The 21,012-nt window shown below is 32.5% G+C and overlaps 1 protein-coding gene across 3 annotated transcripts in view; it reads left to right on the top strand.

Moving 5' to 3' along the window:
- LOC145241470 (uncharacterized) overlaps window positions 1–21,012 on the top strand; it is a 353,227-nt gene that overhangs the window by 97,588 nt on the left and 234,627 nt on the right. For all 3 annotated transcript variants that reach the window (XM_080104454.1, XM_080104452.1, XM_080104455.1), the window contains 3 exons: window positions 615–709; window positions 3,072–3,257; window positions 9,477–9,556. In XM_080104454.1, the coding sequence (XP_079960580.1) occupies window positions 615–709; window positions 3,072–3,257; window positions 9,477–9,556 (361 nt within the window). The remainder of the gene's footprint in view (window positions 1–614; window positions 710–3,071; window positions 3,258–9,476; window positions 9,557–21,012) is intronic.

Consider the following 21,012-nt stretch of genomic DNA (forward strand, 5'->3'; position numbering starts at 1 on the left):
CTAGAAGTAATGTATTTTTTATTTATTTTTTTGTTTTTTGCAGTTGGCATGCAATGAAAATAGCATCTCAGGTGCATCTGCCCAGCACAAAAACTTTCACCAGTCTAAAACATGTCTAAGCAGTTTCAATTGCTGATCAGTAAGCTTAAGGCCACAATAGTAATCGTGATTGAAAATCAAAGTAATAGTAGTTCTTTAAATTTTTATCATCACGGAAGGCTGTTTCAGCCAACTGCCTCACCAACTCAGTTTCCTCTTAGCCAGTAGCTTTGAACGTCTTAATGACGATATTAGAAAGACCAGTGTCCATGCCATTTTTAATCCACAACTAGCAGAGATATCTTGACCACTCACACTTGACATTTACGAGTCCTGCATAGGAATATTTCACCCAAACCTTCATTTTTTCGCTATTATTGAGTAAGATTCCGCGAGCAAAATTCTAGATAAACTTTTGAGCCATAAAATCCTGGTTGTCCATCCATTTGTTTGACTAATCAATAGATATAATCATCTGATAAAAAGAAAATTCAAAGAAACTTAATATGAGAAACTAAATTTTAACAAAAAGTAAATAAAAGATGAAGTTATCTCATTCATATATTTTTCACCAGAACGCCTTTAATGGTTGCTGCTTATTTTGGACTTATGAATATTATGAATCTTCTTTTAACGAATGGTGCCAATATTGCTCTTCAAGATGATGAAGGTAACTTTACTTAATTTTCATCAATTTAATACAACAGGAAAATCAAAAATAACTGAAGCATAACAAGCTTCAGTTATTTTTGATTTTCCTGTTGTATTTTCCTGTTGTATTTTCCTTAAATAAATTGAAATTTTTAAATCCGACTTTTTCTACAGTTTCAAATATGATTGCGTCGATGATCAAAAATCTTATTGCAAGGAAAACAAATATTTTTAAGATAGACTCAACCAGGTAGATATGATAAGTGGAATATAATATTACAATTGGAAGGTGTATAACGGTGAACATTTACTACACTAAAAAAATGGTCAAAGATGCTCAATTATAAAAATAGATTTACTGGAGGGATTAGTTAAGAGCTTCATAATATTGTATTGGGATTCTCATAAAATAGAAACCAGCTCTAACTATAATTTATTTGCAATAAGATTTTCAAAACTCAATTTTTTTTTTTAACAAATCGCTTAATCGAGTTAAAATCCGAATCATTTTCACATTAAACAGTAGATGAATTGAATAACCACTGTGTTTACAATGATTACTGAATTCCCGAATTTACAAGAACATTTTTGAAGTCTATCTGATTAAATATTTAGAATTCGATTCTAGATTTATCATATAATCAGTAAAATCAGTCTCTTTTTCGTTTCTTTGTCATCGATAGTTTTTTTTTTACAAAATCAATATTTAATTCTGCTATTTTTATTGCAAGAAAAATAGAATGTTTGATTTAATCCTTGCCACCATTTTTGCTTAAAGAACATAACTTTTGTAATATATAATATTTTGAAGGAAAAACAATATAATTTTTTAAAAAGGAGTAAAACACATTGCAAATAAATACACTATCGAGCAACACTGAGCTAATATTATATATTCTCTGAGAAACTGATATGAGATGTACTGATAGCAAGTGTTCAAAGATAAATTATATAAACACAAGAAGAAATGTTATTCTTATACCAATTTAAAAGAAAACAGAATGAAAGAGAATATTTTCATTAAAAAGAAAAAAACATTTTAAAGATGAGACTTTTCAGAAGTATTTTTTATGGAAATCGCTCAAAACAAGGCATGAAGCCACTTGATGTAATGAGCTAAAACAAAACGAAAGATGATTATTGAAAAAACAAGAGATGTCTATTAACCTTAGTCTTGAAAAATCCAAGGCTGTAGGTAGAAAGAAAACAGTGAGCAGGAAGAGAATTCCACAACCTTGCAGTTCTTGGAAAGAAGCTACTGGAATAGGAAGCTGTATTACAATGAATTGATGAAGACTAACGAGTCAAACGAGCTGGAACAAATGAACCATAATGGTATTTATAGAAAAAACTGAAACTAACATCATATTTGTGAGGTTGCAGTGAAGAAGAAATGATAAGGGGGGGGGGAATCGTAAGTTTCTGCAATTTATCAAGAGCTTTCAAATTGGACAGAGATTCACCAAAACATGACAACAATACTCCATACATGGTCTGATAGTAAATTTTTAAAGATAGAGAATAGTTTCAGTTGTGAGAAAAAGTGTTTAGAACGATAGAGAGAACCAATTTTTCAAGAAGAAAGAGCAATGGATTTAACATTTAATGAGAAAAAAAGACCATGAAGTTTTAGAGTCGATTTCTCATCAAGAGTAGAGCCATCCATAAGACTCTTAGGAAGAAAGGGAAGACGCCTGCAACTGAAAGACAATAGGTGCACGCAATAATAAAATAACAAACCAACCATATCAGTACTAACGCACCTATGCATGGACGTTACTCTGAAAAATTGGAAAAACCAAAGAAACTAATGCTCCCCTTAACCTAATATGAGTATTCTTACTCGATTTTTTAACTATCTATAAGTATTAGTTGCAGTGTATTACAATTGAAAATGAGAATTAACATTTAAACATTCCTATTAATTCATAATTAAGAAAAAGCATCCTTGCAACAACAAATAAATTAACTACTACAATGATGAATATGCATTGTTTCCGTAAAAGACCAAATCACACATGCAGTAGAAAGAATAGTGAAAAATAGTGCGTAATGTTGCATTCAGTTTGGGAGATGTTTACTTACATGTATTCTAACATTGGCACTGGAAAGAAAATTGTAGAAGTGTGTGCGTCGTTTGGAGAGTCTTCTGTATTAGTTGTAAAACGTGATATTTGGGATGGTGTAAGTAATAATAAGGGATTATAATTAAATTTCTATCATTTTTTTACAATAAATCATTAAAGCACATACAGAGCAAAATCCTATATTTTGTTTATGAAATGATTATAAGCAAAAAATAGGATGTATTTTGATTTCACTTTATAAATAAGATTTTCTAAATAAAATATTAATTGTATTTTGTCTTTTATGTTGTATAGGTATGAGAGCAATTGATCACGTGACAGAGCAAAGACCTGGACCGTGGTCAAAAGAATGTTACTTGCTTTTAGACGAGATGGAAATCATACAAATCCGAGACGAGGAAGATTTGCCTATGTCCACCGAAAGACAGAAGGACAAGGACTCTCCTAAGAAACCAACAGAATTAGCAGAAAGCAATGTTGGTTGGTAACTTTAAACACGTTCTGATTGGATAACTGATATGAAATGTACTTAGCTTTCACACACACACACACACACACGCACACACACACATATATTTATATTTATATTGATATGGATATATATATATATATATATATATATATATATATATATATATATATATATATATGTTTTATATATATATATATATATATAAATATGTATATATGTTTTAGAAGTTTAGTGTTTATATTTAAATTCTGAAAAAACAACATGTATTCGAATTAAGAATTTATTGTTTGACAAAAGGATTATGTGGATTTTGTAAAATATATAGAAGGGGTTATGTGGATTTCCTTAATCCATGGATTTTCAATAAAGGCTCATATCATCAGAGGAAATGAAATGCGGTTAGCAAAATGTTCAGCTGTGAATAGACACTTATTTTGCTTTTCAGCACAAATATTGAAAATAGTTTTTTAAGTGGTGAATGATAATTATATGGAAATAATTAAAAGTTTACAATGTCCTCCGGGGTTATAAATCCAGGTAGGCAGAATATTGGTCCAGGGGAGAATCCCGGTAAAGTGTTGGTCAGCTTTCTTGTTGATAGTGGGTGAGGGAAGCCTTTTAGATGAGGGAAAGAGGAAGGTGGGGTGAAGTAGAGTGGATAAAGAGAGAAGGGGGAAGGGTTAAGTTTGGGTGAGTATGCAGGTACTTAATGGAATTTCTTCGGGGGGTGTATTTTAGTGTTCTTAATTTTAAGTTCAAATGGGAAATGGATATTCTCGTGATTTTAAATGGGATTGTGTATGAGATGGGGTGGGCATGCTGTCTTTGCTGAGCGGATGGGTGAGTGGGTCAGGTGGAGAAGGGGACGAGTTATATCTGAAGTTTTGGAATGCTTGGAGGATTACTTATTTAAGTGAGTTTAAGGTTGGGTGCTTTTAATTTTGAGGGTATATTTAAAAGTAACTTGATTAATTGAGATGCAGTTTGTTCATTACGCTTGTTGTCGTAGTGTGATCAGGTTTAATTAAATTTATTTAAAATGTATATATTTCTGTTTTGAGGCGATCTATGGATGAGTTGGTTTGCTGTTCGTTGGGTTGGAATCGATGTTTGAGTGAATGCTTTATATACTGTGGTTAATTAGCTATTTTTATAATGGAGGGACTTGATGCAACTTCGGGGCTGGGCGTGAGGTTGTCCAAACGTGGTTGAATTTAATTATTTGTATAATAATAAACTGTATATCTATCTGTCAAACCTTACCATAAGCACAGATATAAGCACATATACACTCACAGACACACATACATACGCATATATACACATACACACATACATGCGCATATATATACATACATATATATTGCATACACATACGCACACACACTGATCCATGCCATGCATGCACACATGCACACTTAAATACACACGAATCTTTTTTTATATGTAAGCATGCGTGTATGTTTTATGATGTGTGTATATATTGTTATATGGGACTACTACCTTCTCCCCTGGACCAATATTCTGCCTACCTGGATTTATAACCCCGGAGGACATTGTACTCCTTCCAATAATGGACTACCCAGGTTGTATCAAAATCCCTTTTCCTATAATTATTTCCATATAATTATCATTCACCACTTAAAAAACTATTTTCAATATTTGTGCTGAAAAGCAAAATAAGTGTCTATTCACAGCTGAACATTTTGCTAACCGCATTTAATTTCCTCTAATGATGTGAGCCTTTTATTGAAAATCCATGGATTAAGAAAATTAACATAACCCTTTCTATATATTCCCTTTGTCAAACAATAAATTCTTAATTCGAATATATGTGTCTATATGTTGTTTTTTTTTTCAGAATTTAAACAAAACTTATATATTGTTCTATGCTTAAATATTGAGCTTCTTCTTTTCGGCTAGGATCGCCCTGAAAGTATTACTTCAAGTAATATCCATTAGGATCTTTCATCTGCTTTCTAATCAGTGTATTATCTCGATTATATATGTTTTATATATATACAAATACATAAATATATATGTATATATATATATATATATATATATATATATATATATATATATATATATATATATATAATTGCATATATATCTATTTGAAAATTTGAAAAAATTAAAACAAACTTTTAAACCTGCTATATTCTCGAAATTCACCGCCATCGCTGCCTTCAATCGCTTACGTCTGTCGCCTTCGGCTTGTAGCCGCCAAGCTAACTGATTGCCGGCTGCTTATCAGTTCCCTCTCTCTCTTTGTATGTCTGTCTCTCTCCTCCTCTCTCCTCGTTCATGGGGTCTCTCCCCCCTCCCCCCTCTCTCTCTCTCTCTCTCTCTCTCTCTCTCTCTCTCTCTCTCTCTCTCTCTCTCTATGTCAACGGATCATCAAATCTAAGAGAGATAACCAGCATAAACTTAGCAAAAATAAACATATTTTGCAAGATATAATTTGGGACGCTGAAATAATCAGTAGAACAATGAAAGAATGTTAAATGAAAAAAAAAATGAAAATTACACGATTACTCTTCCGGAAATTTCTGAAGCAATTTACGAAAAGGAAATAAGTTAGCGAAGTTAATCAACGAACTTAAAAATATAACCGTGCAAAATAAACCTATTATTTACGTACACAAAACAAAAGTAAACTGTCGGAATTTTATCTTGCTTCCAGATAAATTCGACGCTAAAGTAACTAACCTGAAAAAAAAATAACAGCATGGAATAAAAAGTGGGGGAGGGGTTAAAGAATAAAATATAAAGGTCTTGCTATGGAACGAAGAAGAGATTATATTTACAATAATAAGTTGCAAATTTTTCCCTTTGCGGGCATTAAACTTATGAAACACCAAGGTAACATATAATGAAAAAATAACATTGGTTCTTATAAAGTAGATGTCGTATCCATGAACGAATACGATAGTAAGATTAAAAAATAGTATCTCCTAATCACACTCTCATATGAAATAAATTTTAGGAATGTACTCACAAATTGAAAGCCAGTCAGGCACGTGCCTTTTTCTTTTTTTTTTTTTTTGTTTAAAGTCCTTTTAGAATTTTCTCTCCCTCCATGTTTGCGTGCAAACCGTAGACACACAGATGGATTTCAGAAGCAAGACCGCGTCGATTGTCCGGGGTTTTTTTTTTTTATCGGGTTTTCTTCTTTGTAGGAGATTCCAAAATCCCTTGTCTCGTAAAATAAGGTATTTTTCTTTAAAATAATTTCAGTCCTTCTAAAATACGTGCAAAACCGTAGTCATGTAGATAGTTTTCATAAGTATGTCTCGTCACATATCCGGGTATTCTTGCCGGGGGTTTTCTTCTTTGAAGGATGCTCATCAAAATTCCATCTTCAGCGCCGGGCAATGAACCAAAATGTCCAATCTCCACGCCCGCCGAATTTCAAAAAAGAAAGAATCTCATCATCACGGAGCTATCAGTTCTCTTTTTTCCAAATTAAAGGGAGTTTTGTACAAACCGAAAATATACGAAACTAAAAATCATAAAGGATACGAAATACAAAAAATCATATATAAGAACCAGATAAAAAATAATAAATGTAAACAGGGAGGAATGCACCATTATTGGTACAAAAAAATCCAACAAAACAGCCTGTTACAATGAAACTATGCTAATTAATCAACAACAAAAATTAAATCAACTTATTAATTAATCAAGAAGTTGTTGTCCAATTAGCCAAAGAAAAATGCTTTCCTTATTTAAGAGTACCCCCCAACAAAATCCCGAACACTTTATTTTGTGCAGAATCTTTAAACGTTGTTATTTTTTCCTACTTTAATAGTCACATAGACAGGAATGACTGATTACCTAAAATAAAGAAAAACAAATTTCTTATTTTTTTATTTTTTTTATTTTCCTTTAAAAAAATAACATTGACGGTTTTAATACTTCAAAATCTACTTCAAAAAGGTTTCTATTTTCGTTGTTTTGTGTACGTTAATTATTATGCGCCTCAAATTATACCTTGCAAAATGAAACTACAGAACAGTAAAAAAAAAAAAATTAAATTCAACTTTAATCATTGACGGTTCAAATACTACAAAATCTCCTTCAAAACAGTTTTAATTACCCTGACGCTGACTGATTACCTAAAATAAAGAAAAACAAATTTCTTTTTTTGTGTGTGCAATCATTTTTTTTAACATTCTTTCATTGCTCTACTGATTATTTCAGCGTCCCAAATTATATTTTGCAAACTATGCTTATTTTTGCTATGTTTATGTTGGTTATCTCCCTTAGATTTGATCCGTTGACATAAACGCCTATATACTAGCAAAAGTACCCGTCGTTGACTGGGTTCAAAAACACAAAATGGACTCTGATTTATGAAAGTATGATAGGTTATGAAAAGGAAGGGTTGTAAAGAGATAGCTTCGAATTTGGGGATATCAAAACCAAAGCAAAATATGAAGAAAGTAAAAATGAAATAGATAAACCCCATAATTTATTATACCATACCTGTTCACACTGAAACACTTATCACAATATTCTGTGGATCTATATTAAAAAATCTTTTTAAACTTTGTGACATATTCCCATTCTATGCAGGTCAGGCGCGAACGAACACCCCATAATTTTATTATACCATATTTCTTCAAACTGAAACATAATTATCAAAGTATACTTACGCAGATAGATATGAAAAGTCTTTATTAAAGTTTGTGTCCATTTCCATTCTATGGAGGCCAGGCGCGAATGCAGACCCCACAATTTTATTATACCATCCCTATTTAAGTTAAAACACACTTATCAAAGTATTATTATGTACATCTATATCAAAAACACTTTTAAACGTTTTTTTTTTTTTAATTTTTTATTTCCATACTTTGTGGACCAGACGCGTACGCAGACCCTACAATTTTAATGAATCATCATTATGCCAGATCAAACATACCCATTCCTGTGTCTCGATACATCTTCTATCGTTATATGTGATCAGTTTTCTATAATAGTTAACCATATCCTATATAGCCTATTCGTGACCAGACACACACACTTTATATTATAGATATATGAATTAAATAAAATTTGATGATCATGGCCAATGGTTTCATGGTCTGGGTTATTGTCAGACAACCTAAATGACAATCTTGGAATTTTGCTGTCTTTTCCCGGTTTTACACAACCATACCGCCAGATAGCCAATGTTGGTCACTGAAACTGTTTAATCTGAAACGATTACTTTTGTTTTTTGTTCATATATTTTTGCTTGTTTAACTATGTTGTTGTTTTATACTATTTTTTTATTTTTAATTAATCCATGTGTTATTATTTTTACATGGGTTACCTTCCTTTAACAATTTTAAAATAACGCTTTTCTCTATTATCACCAAAGCTCAGAACTGTATTTTGTTTCAGTCGAAATGAATGGCTCTCTCTTTTAGATAAACTACCTTGCTTAGATAAGCTCCTCAGGCTAACTTTCACTCCAGATCTGAAATGAATCTGTTGTTAAGATTGCTGGAAAAATAGTTGCACTATTGTATGGGTCCAGGGTGATTTCTGATGCAATCCTCTACTTGTGTGTCAGATGTACATATGTTATCAGAAACGATTCATAATAAATTTATGAAATGAAAAATAATCGTCAAACATTACAAGCACATTTTGTACATGGTGAAATATTATTTTTTTATCTATAAAATGGCTCTAAAAATTTAATCCATTGAATCGTTAATAAAATTTGCAATCTTTTCTATTGATTGTGTTTTTATCAAGACAAGAAAGATTGCTCTGTGAATCGCACATCCACAGATCTGCAAACAATACTGCATCTCAGGACTGACACACAAGTAGAGGATTGCATCAGAAATCACCCTGGATCCATACAATAGTGCAACTATGCAACTGCAATTACTGAATCTGTAATTCAAGTAAAAATTTTTACTTGATTGGAAAATATTGCCAAAAATAGTTTTGAAAAAAATCGAATTATGTGGTAAACTTGAGATATTTCTTACCAATAGATTTCCATAGATTTTCGGTGTGTGAAAAATATTTTTAAAAAACTGTTATATATTTATAAATCTCATTATTTATTTTAAAAAGCTTCAATTACATGCCAAATCTAGTAAAATAGTTAAGCCTAACGATTCTAATGTATATTTTATCATGTTTTGTCCGCCTTTGTACGCCTCTAAATATTATATTTCAGTGATTGTTTGAAATACACATTGCCTTTCTCTTTCATGTAGTACATGCAAGTGACGCTAAGAGTGATGATGTTTCACCTGCTCCTTCTCTTCAACCCACTTCTAGAAATGAAAACAGAAAGGTATGTGCGCCATAGAAACTTACTTGTATGCATATCAAATATAAGTTTAATAATATCGTTTCTCATGCAAGTCACTAGCAATGCTATTCTAATGTAATTTTTGTGTTTTATCGTCTTGCGTAGAAAAGAGGTCAATAAAATCTGCTCAGTTGTCAGTCATTTCTATTCGATCTGTGGCCTTCATTACTAGCACACGTCGTCCACTTCTGAGAACTTCAGTCAGCACACAAAGCCACCCACCAAGCGAGAAATGAGTTATGAGTTTTGTTCTAAATACAATGCATTTTTACATATTTGTGCTTTCTACAATAATACATATGTTATCAGAAATTTCCTTGTGTGGATGTGGAAGTCTTGCAGTTACAAGAATTACAGATTCAGTAATTGCAGTTGCATTCTCTCCCGTTGTTCTCACCGCATCAAGTTGTGTTTAGAAGATACGCAAACTTTGGGTGTTGACAGCGATATGGGTAACTGGTCAGTCAGCAACTTCTCTTTGTTTTGATCTGGCAAAGTAATGTCTTCATCTATGCGTGAGTTTTTTTGGGGTTTTCTTTTTGTTTTTTTTTTCATTCTGCTGTTTTCGATTGCAAACTGAAATAAATGTTCACATAAAAAATGACAAATCGGGGTTGTCTTAAGAATATATTTTACTAGCAGGACTCATTAACCGGTGTTGCCTGGTGGTAGCATCCTTCCCGCGTAAAAAGTAAAGTACGGTTGATGTTCTTTTGTGAGTGTGGGTGTGGGTGTAGATGTGGGTGTGGTTGACAAGAAATTGCCCCTAAATGTAAGGTATGTAATAATAAAAAACAATATATTAATAATAAAAAACAATATATTTTTTGTGACCTACTTGGGTCGAAAATTAATAACAAAACATTCCATAATAGTTATGATATATTAAAGTACGCACAAATAGTTTAAAACTTCCATGGTATTTTGCATTATGACGTATTTGTGTGTAAAAATAAAAAAAGAAGCATTTAATAATAGTTAATATCCGTGCGAGGTCTCCGGAAAGAAAAATCGATAAAAATGTTAATAGCAGAGCTTACCGGTTTGAGCTCCCCCCCCCCAACTTGAAACTAAAAAAGAAAAAAAACGAAAAAGAAAAGAGAAGAATTATCTGCATTAGCGAGAGGCGCTAATGTATGATGGCAGAAGGAAAAGGAGATGAGAAAAGATAGGCCATGGTGAAGCTACGACGTTTGGAAGTACGAAAGCTCTCTCTCTCTCTCTCTCTCTCTCTATATATATATATATATATATATATATATATATATATATATATATATATATATATATATATCAGCAGGATTGTCGTTTAGTTGTATGAATACTCGCTAATCCTATATTGAGCAAAAGGGAATAAAGTGGTTGATACCACTATCACACTGCTGAACGTAAACCGAACGTTTTCACAACTTATGCAGATTTTGAATGTCCGTTTCCAAATTCAAGTATTAAATAAATAAATCAGTGCCTTTTCGTGTTCGTTTCCTCAAGAATCATTGTTCTATTTTGTGTGATCGCCTTTTGGGGTTTATAATTCGTTACCGGATTTTAACGAAGCAATATCTAATCTAAGTACAAACACGATTTAATAGGCACATTTAACTAAAACTTGTGACGATAGCAAACCCAAGTAAAAAAAAGAAAAGAAAAATGAAGAATCCCAAACCTTTACTCAATATTAGCTTTAAAAAATACATTCCGTAAAAAAAATAAAACTGGAAAAATGTCAAGATGTTTTTGTTAAACCGAACGTTTTTACAAGTAAACAAACGAATAAACTAAGTTAAGAGTTTGAAATAAAAATAATTTCTTTTGTTTTAAAAGTAAAACTTTTTCACAAATTTTAAATAAAAATAATTAAAAAAAAATTAATTTATTCACCAATAAACCAAAATTTAAATAAGAATAATTAAAAAAAAACAAAACAAATTAATTTATTCACAAATAAACCAAATTTTAAATAAAAATAATTAAAACAATTAATTTAATTACCAATAAACTGAAAATTTGAATAAAACACGTTACTTTAGCAGCTTTTGAATGTCCGCTTACAAATCCAACTATTAAATAAATAAATCAGTGCCTATTCGTGTTCGTTTCCTCAAGAACCATTGTTTCATTTTGTGTGATCGCCTTTTGGGGTTTTGTAACTTGTGACCGGATGTTACCGAAGCAATATCTAATCTAAGTACAAACTCGATCTAACATGTACATTCACATGTACTTGTGACGATAGCAAATCGAATTTATACTAAAAAGGAAGAAAAGAAAATATAATTAGGATGCCTAAAAAATGATATCTTAAAAGTTATGATAAAATAAAACCAGTAGCGATATAATTCTGTTTATTGTTTATTTATGGGGAATTATTTTATCCGTGAATTATAAATGACCTGTTGTTGTGTATCTGTGCAGAAGTTTTGTGTAATGTTTCGGGTGTCCGTTGATGATGTAGGAATATAATAGCATCATGAACAGATGAAGTTAATAGTGGAGAAGCCCAGAAAAGCAAAGTTGATGTAGATATAGAAAATGGTGGCGTGTATTAAAGTGGCGAAGCGTTCGTTTAATGGTGGAAGGATCGAATATGGAATTCGAGAATGTCTACTTCTCAGCCAATCAGTTGGGCCTGGTCTCGGCAAAGGAGAAAATATCATTTGTTTAGTTAGCAAGTGGTAAGAATATGCGATGTGTATGTAATCAGTAACCAGTTAATGACGGCGTAGATACAGGAAAACAGGAAAAAGTATAAAATCACGCGGTGATGAATGTGATCGTAAGATGACTTATGGAATAGAGGGTCAAATTAGAACTACTTCCTCTGTAGATTATGACGTTGATGATGATGTCGCTCTTGGGAATAAATGTAATGTTTTAATATTACGAATTAATGTGTATAAAACGTCGTTCTATAGCTAAATAAGGTAATGGCTAATAGTGTAAAGAAAATAAATTTTCATGTGCCATCTGTTGTTGTAAACCTATGATATTTTGGTGCAGAGGGGAAAACTGCGCCTCTTTTATTATATATAGGGATTACAACTGCACTAAAATTGTGGTCCTATTCCTTAACTAAAATATGGAATACGTTTAGAAACTTATCTCTATTCAACGACTGGTTTTCAACCTAATAAATATCTTTCATTCGATCCCCCCCCCACACACACGACCAATCCAACGAATTACATGCATGTTCAGACATACATTTATTATTTAAAAAAACAACCTCCAATATTTTTTGGATAACTCAACCCAGCATATCCATGATTCACAGGTGTGACCCTTTACTTCTCAATACGCCACATGAGATATAAAACCTTAAAGTATTTTAAAGAAAACTAATGTTGTTAGTCGCCGATTGGCACCAATCATGGTGTTATACTTGACAAACATAAAATCTGAAGTTGATCAAGAAAATGAAGTCTGAATGAAGTTAGTATTAAATTCAGTTTCTTAGTGTCATTGCAAATATGATATGTTACATTCGGGTGCTATGTTGGCATGAAATGGCCATTGGTCATCTATATTGTCCACTTCTTGCTGTTCAGGAGTGAAACACTTCTCTCGAAAAGTTGGTATATCCATGAAGACAATTAGCTATAACTTCTGAAGAGTTTACAGAGATGGGCAGTACTGTAACCTTACGTGTTTCTTCAATAAAATTTATGCTGCAAGTGAAAGTAACCAATTAGTTTTCTGCTCTCACACAGGATCACAGCTGACTCGGTTAATCCTATCTATTAGCGTATACTAGTTGTAGCCAGATTTGTCTGAATTGCAGTCATTTTAATTTTTATTTGTTAGCACATGTTTAAAATTAAGGTTGGCAACTCTTATTATATTCTTTAATTTAAAATGATTTTTACTGTTAGGTAATTATTTTATATAAAGTAAACTCGATTTTCCTCTATAAATTCAGCCATTATAGGAAAAATAACTGAACACTTTCTATGTAAATCTTTTCCACAAAACACCAACAGCAATCCTACAACATGTATTACGAAAACTATCTAAGATTTTTTAATTATTACAAAAATTATTACATTTATTCCGAGACTTTTGCTTCTCCCAAAAACATCTTCACTATTTTTAGTGAATAGTGACTTTAATATTTCCCTATAAATTTACCATTGGCGTCATCCTTCTACACCGAGTCATTTGTTTATAGAGGTGATAGGTTGTTACCGCACGAGTATATTCCATGATTCTGGGGATTCTATTCTGTAATTTTGCTTGGAGTAACCGGATTAATTTTTAACAAATATGGAATGTTTCCATACATCTTATATGTTGGTCATTTTCATTTCAATTTTTTAAAATTATTTGCATCATTACATTTTCTTATATAATTTACTAAAAAATAAAACAGTCACTGCTCTAAAAAAAGGACAAACAGTTTGAAATCTATGCTATCGCAATAAAATAAACAACGAAATTTCTTTGTAGATCAATTAAAAATAATTTCTTCTGAAATATTGTGCAATGAATCTCATATTATTAAAACAAATATTCTAATAAATACAATAAATATTTATTACCACTAAGCATAAACGTTTGTTTGTATTATTTGTCATAAAATAAAATCCTACATTTTCGATTATAAATGTTTGCTTTTCTTTTTTATTAATTATGAAATATCTTGCAAGCAATACAAATTAGTCAGAAGGATTTTTCCTAGTACGAATAATTATGAAATATCTAAGAAATTTGTTAACAATTCTATACTTGACAAAATAAAAGTATTTACTTTGAAATTCTATCTAAAAGATACCAAAGTTTGTAAAATGCAGAAGTATCACAAAAATATACATCATTAAAACAAACGGTTCAACATTCATTGATCTAAAAGTATTATAAGATAAACAGCTCGAAATTCATGCAACAAAAACCGTGGAATATCGTTATATCTTAAATAAAACATTTTGTTATGAAATATTACGTATTGGATCCTATGTTATTAAAAAAAAAACATGATGTATTTGATCCTATGTCATTAAAAAAACATTAAAACAGTCATTCAAACAAAAAAATTATGACTAAAAATAAATATTTGTTTGCATTATTTGTCACAGAATAAAATACTGCTGTTCACTTTTCTTTACTTTTTTATGATAGTCATCACTTATCAAGGCCTGAAGGTCACTCGTGAATGAGTGTAAGGTGATCGATGAGACAACAGCCTAGTGATCGATAGTGGTGGGTGGAATTTGATTATTTAAAGGGGCGGCTCGATGGCAATTGGTTTACATTTGACTTGAAGACGACTATGTTGTAGTCACCTGAAAAGCAGTCTCATGGTACAGAGTTGTATAGGCGGGCAGTTCTAGGATAGTAACTTTGTTCATAGAATTTGTGTTTAGATTTAAGCGCAGATAGAAAATGGGGGAAATTATTGACACCGGTTGTAACTAGATGAGTGGTTGCTGCAAAAGTCTTGCGGGGGAGGGGGAAGGGTGCACAGATTGAAGCTCAGTCGAGTAATTGCCATGAAAATAATGTAAAAAAGAAGTTTCAAATCCGGATGTGGCAACAGTACTTCATTTTAGGACGTATTTGTCTCTTGCACAGATAGAGGATTTCATCTGGAATGAGATACCTTCTGGAGTGGTAGAATGATGCAATCATTTTTCCAATGCCGTGCACAACAGATTTGATGAAAATCTTCCATTTCAGGTCATTCTCAGAATTTTGTTGAAAAATCATTCAGAGCGTTGCTAGTGAAAAGATAGGAGCTTAGTTTTCGATGCATTAAAATTAACCAGCCACTTTTTGCCCCATTGCACCATGAATGTCTTTATTTCTCTAGAGAGGAAAACCTTGTAAATAGATTCATAGGTCCTGTGTATATGTTGTATTGTGGGTACATATTGTGGACATGTATAACAGGGCTCAGAGATAACGTCGATGACGACAATGCTGAGGGAGTGACATTTATAACAGACTGGGATGATTCTTTTATCATCTTATAATATGGAACTGGGCATTTATACAGTTCTTGTAAACACAAAAGAGGAGACACCTTACTGAGGGTGGAGTTATACAAAGTTCATTAAAAATGATGATAAAACACATTTACCTTTTCGGTTGTAATGTCAACACGAGACAACATGGTCACAAAATATTGGTGATTTCTTTATTCATCTGCTGTTTGATGATGTCAGAATATTCAAGCCTTTTCGACTGCATGGTCTCTCCTTTACCCTTCGCTTTTAAGGGGATCAACTCCGCTAAGTCGCTCTCGACTCTATCACTGTGACAGTGATTGATCTTCTCTGATTCTCTCCGATTCTCTCCAACTTCGAACCCTCCAATTCAATATATTGAGAAATTACTTTGTTTATGACCCCAGAAGTCTACTGTCCCTATTTACAATGCCTCCCCACGAACAAGAAATTGAAGTCTACTGTCGACCAAAGTGACTATATCACGTGGATTCTACATATGTCCGTCCAAACACACTTTTGGCAAACAAAGAATTTCCAACTCGCACTGTTCATTCTTTTAACTGACATATTTAATATCCAGTTATTCTAAAAGAATGGACAATCGCTTTTTTCTAATATAAATAATATTTAGCTATTTCTAGAAGAATTAAAAATGGACTGCATTGCTTGTATTTCAATTATCTACTTACCTACAGGGTTCGATTCTAGCCTTTTCCTAATATCATTTTCACTTATCTAGTCTGCCGTCTTACTTACATGAGAATGGTTGTCCCCTTCTCATGTAACATGAAATTACAATCAGTATATCAGCAGAAACCGCATTCTTTGTCATTGAATAGGTTGTTTTTTTATTATTTAGTTTCACAAATTTCTTGCATTAAAAAACGTATACAACAATATGTCTGCCACACGTCATTACATTTGAATTTTTACTTTATTATTGCGTAAGTTGCTTTAAAGTGAACACCTCTGACTAATATTCAAATACTTTTATTGAAAAATTATTAATAAAATAAACAACGCAATGCCTGCTGTCGATTAAAACAATAAACGTTCGATTTTTACATCATTTTCAAATATTTTTCCTTTTGTTCTTGTTAAGCCGATTATCACAACCCTACTCTTTCTGTTTGTCTCTCTTTCTTTATACCCCAACTCTAAATAATAAACGGCTTAATGGTTTTTTCAAAACCGAAAGCAAGCAGATCACTTTCTACTTGGGAGTGGTATTTCAGAAGAAGAATAAAAAACAGGGGATGGAGTTTGCAGAAGGGTTCGTTGCCTTCCAAGATAAATGCAATAAAATTACTTTTATACGTAACGGCTTGAATTAAAGCTTAAAATGGAAAAGTCATGTTTTAATTATGCTTTAAACGAAACTATTCTTTTCAAACACACCCCTATCTAATCAAAGAGCTGATTTTTTTGCTTATCGATTTCTGATACTTATCGGGGGCATTCTGATGCAAAACCTATCTAAGAACACTACCAGACGCATAAAGAACATTTGTGTGAAATTTCAAAAATTCGGCCTAACCGTTTTGGAATCCATATGGAACGAACTTGTCCCCGCACACACACACACACGCGCGCACATACACTGTGGCTTTTATATATAAGTAGAAATAATTTTTTCAGCTTCTCCAGAGTAACGCCAAGGCATGGATCTTTCTAGTTTAAAATATTTTATGTTAGCATTCGTCTGAGCCAGACTAAGTTTCTTGTTAATTAAATTGTAGTGAAGAATGTTATAGTTCCAATAACAAATGAAAATTAACTGCTCAAAAGTAAATTTTGATTTGTCAACTTAAATGCTATTTGATTCTGACTTAGAAAATCCAATAAGATAATTTGCAATTTTTACATACTTTTAATTTTGAATGATAATATTCAAAAACTTCTGATATTGGATTAAAGGTACTGATTCTAAATCTACAGTTAGTACACACACACAGATAGTTTTGCTTTATATATATATATATATATATATATATATATATATATATATATATATATATATATATTAGTGGTCTGGCAAGGCCAATAGGGGAGGCAATCAAGTAAAAAAAACTAAGCAAAATCCATCCCAATGCAGCAAAACTGAAGCTGACCTGCCAGAACAATATATATTTAAATGTAGGCAAATTTGGGCAAATTTTATTGGTTTGAAAATATAGTTTTTTTTACCAATTTTCATAAAATTTTAATCGTATTATAATCTTCAAAAAGCCTGCAAATTTTCATGTATTTTCGTCTCATAGAACTAAAAATAAGAGCATTTCAATATTCAATTTGGCTACGAGAATATATATATATATATATATATATATATATATATATATATATATATATATATATATATATATATATATATATATATAATAAGAATTACAATTAAATTTACCAAAATGATCTAAGATAGTAAAACTAAAGTAAAATATAAATATTAAAGAATTAATATTTATAAAGTAATCTCAACCAGATGTAAAAGCTCGATAAAACCAAATAGGAGATAGAGCTTATAATAAGTATTTCTTCGAAACTCCGCGGATTAAGGACTAACCATTTATTTAGTGTTTCCTTTTTAAAATTAAATATGCTTTTAACTCTTTTTCAAAGTGGTTTTTAACATGTTTTATTAACTACTTGTTGTTATATATATATATATATATATATATATATATATATATATATATATATATATATATATATATATATATATATGTTTAAACGTTGCCTTAAGGAGAAGTGCTTTCCAACACCCTGGAAAACCTCATCAGTATGCCCTGTATTTAAGAACTCAGGTGATAAGTCATCTTCCTCTCAGTACAGACCAATAAGTCTCCTGTGTGTCATGAATAAGTTGCTGGAATCCATATTAAATAGAGAAATAATCACCCGCCTCAGCAGAAATAACCTTCTTAGTGACATGCAATATGGTTACCGTTCTGCAAGATCTACAGCAGATGTGCTAACGGTTATATCACAAAGGATTAGTGAATCTCTTGACAAAAGCTTCCTTTCCAGGGCAATTGCTCTTGACATATCAAAGGTCTTCGATGAGGTATGGCATAAAGGCCTACTTCACAAGATCTCCAGCTACGGTATAACTGGAAATATTCTCTCTATCATTAAATCATTTCTCTCTGATAGGCTCATAAGAGTAGTGGTTGATGGACAAAAATCAGAGGCCTGCAGTATTAATGCTGGAGTCCCTCAAGGGTCTACCTGGGCCAAACTCTCATCTTGATCTACATCAATGATATCCCTAAACACATACTTAAATCATTCGTTGACATCTATGCTGATGACACGACCATCTACAGCAACACATCAAAGGCTGTAAATGACAAAGCTCTCTCTGATTCTCTCTCCTCTGATCTCAAACGAGTGGTTCAGTGGGGGAAGATGTAGCTGGTTACCTTTAATGCATCTAAAACCAAACTCCTATCTTTACATCATGAACGCTCTGATCCCCATCTGGCATCAATTGAAATGGATGGCTCTAGTCTAGGAGAAGCCCTATGTTTTGACAAGCTTCTGGGCTTGACCTTCACTCCTGATCTGAAATGGAACACGTACATCAAGTCTGTTGCCAAGGTCGCTGGAAAGATGGCGGACTCCTTCTACCGCTCCAGAAGATATCTCACTATTGATGCAATTCTCTATCTATATAAAATCCAAGTACGTCCAAGGATGGAATACTGCTGCCACATCTGGGCAGGAGCTACTAAAAACAGCCTATCCTGCCTTGACAGAGTACAAAATAGACTTTGTGGTTTTTTCTCTTCCCTGCAGCCTCTCTCCCACAGAAGAGACGTTGCGAGCCTATCTTTGTTTTATCGTTATTTCCATGGCAGGTGCTCGTCTGAACTCCAATCTCTGGTCCCCCCCCTCGCCAATCTTTCACAAAAAACGTCCCCACTCTTTATCTATGCCTAAATCAAAACCTAGATTCCATGAACAAAGCTCCTTTCTTAGAACTGCACGCCTGTGGAACTCTGTTCCGTTTGCCTGCTTCCCTTCTGACTACAACTTGGATGTCTTCAAGTCCAACGTAAACAAATTTAAACACTTTAAATATCCACACTAACGTACTGTACTTACAATAATCCTTATCCCTGAGTGGCTTCCAGGCCTTGATAAGTGGTGACCACCTTGTAAAAAAAAAAAATGCTTAGATTTTAGTATTGTGATTTTTCGTTTCAGTCTTAGACTGTTCGAGTATTCTTAATTGACTGAGAAGGATAAGTTCTGGGTTTGTTTAGATAAAGAGGTGTATTTATAAATATACGTGGGGGGATTTTTTAATGTTTCTATTTATTTGTCTACCCAGGATCGGTTCTTAGTGTGGGGAAGATCTCGTTCCCCAGAGGAGAGGGCTACTTGGAGGGGTATAGGTATGGGAGGAGGAATGATAAGAGGAATGATAGTTGTCTCAGTCATGAAGGATTTCTCCTCCACTGAATGAGAGGTAGCAAGATGTTGAAACAGATATTACACTATGGTTTTAAGTGTTTCCTCATGTTATTGGTTTCGAGGTTAAGTAGGATTGGTATTGTTCAATGTGTTGTATTAGAGACAGAGGTGTTATGTCTGTATGTGGCTGTATGCATGCGTGTCTCTGTGTGTGTGTGTGTGTGTGTGTGTGTGTGTGTGTGTGTGTGTGTGTTTTTTTTTTTTTTAATGTGTCGGTTCTGATTTATGTGTGGGTGTGTATATGTATAAGTTCGTGCATGCGAGTGTGCCTTGCATTTCATGTTTTTGTGTTTTAATATTAGGCTCTGTTTAGTTCAGGAGTGAATCTTGTTATGAAATTTTTTTCCTGTGTGAGTAAATAGAAATAATTGTCTGTTTGGAAGATTGGCATTATTTTGAAGCTATTTCCACTGCATGTGTGTACGTGTTTTGAAACATAGAGGTGTCTGTTATCTGCAATTTTGATGTTGCTCTTATGTAAGGCCACTCTATTACTGAAATTTTTGGTGGCGCCTATGTAGGATTTGTTGCATTTCTGGAGGTGCAATTTAGATCCTTTTTTATTTTGAATGTTTCTGTTGGGTTTTTGAATGTGTATGTGTTACCTTCTATTATTATGTCACATACTCCACATCGTGGTTGGTTGCATTTTGTAACCCCTTTTGTAATGTGTGGAACGAGTTTTGAGGAAGTTAGGATGTGTTTTATGTTTTTGGGTTGGCGTTTGCTTTTTATTATTTTTGTTGTTTTAAGTATGTTGTTTAGTTTGTCGTTCTGACAAAGAAGGATAAGGTTTTTTGTTATCTGTGTAAATAGTTCTGGGTTGTTTGTGTTGTGTGTGGAGACGTATGCTAAAATTTGTTCTTTGTTGTGTTCTTTTGGGATTCTTAGTTGGTCTATTGGAATTTTTTCAGCCAGTTCAATACCTTTCTGTATTAGTGGTAGTGAATATCCTCTTTTCCGCAGGGTTATTTGCAGTTCATTCAGTCTAGTCGAATGAAGGTGTCTGTCTGT

This window comes from Euprymna scolopes, chromosome 20, assembly GCF_053919585.1.
Source record: "Euprymna scolopes isolate OS-2025 chromosome 20, ASM5391958v1, whole genome shotgun sequence".
Taxonomy (NCBI): domain Eukaryota; kingdom Metazoa; phylum Mollusca; class Cephalopoda; order Sepiida; family Sepiolidae; genus Euprymna; species Euprymna scolopes.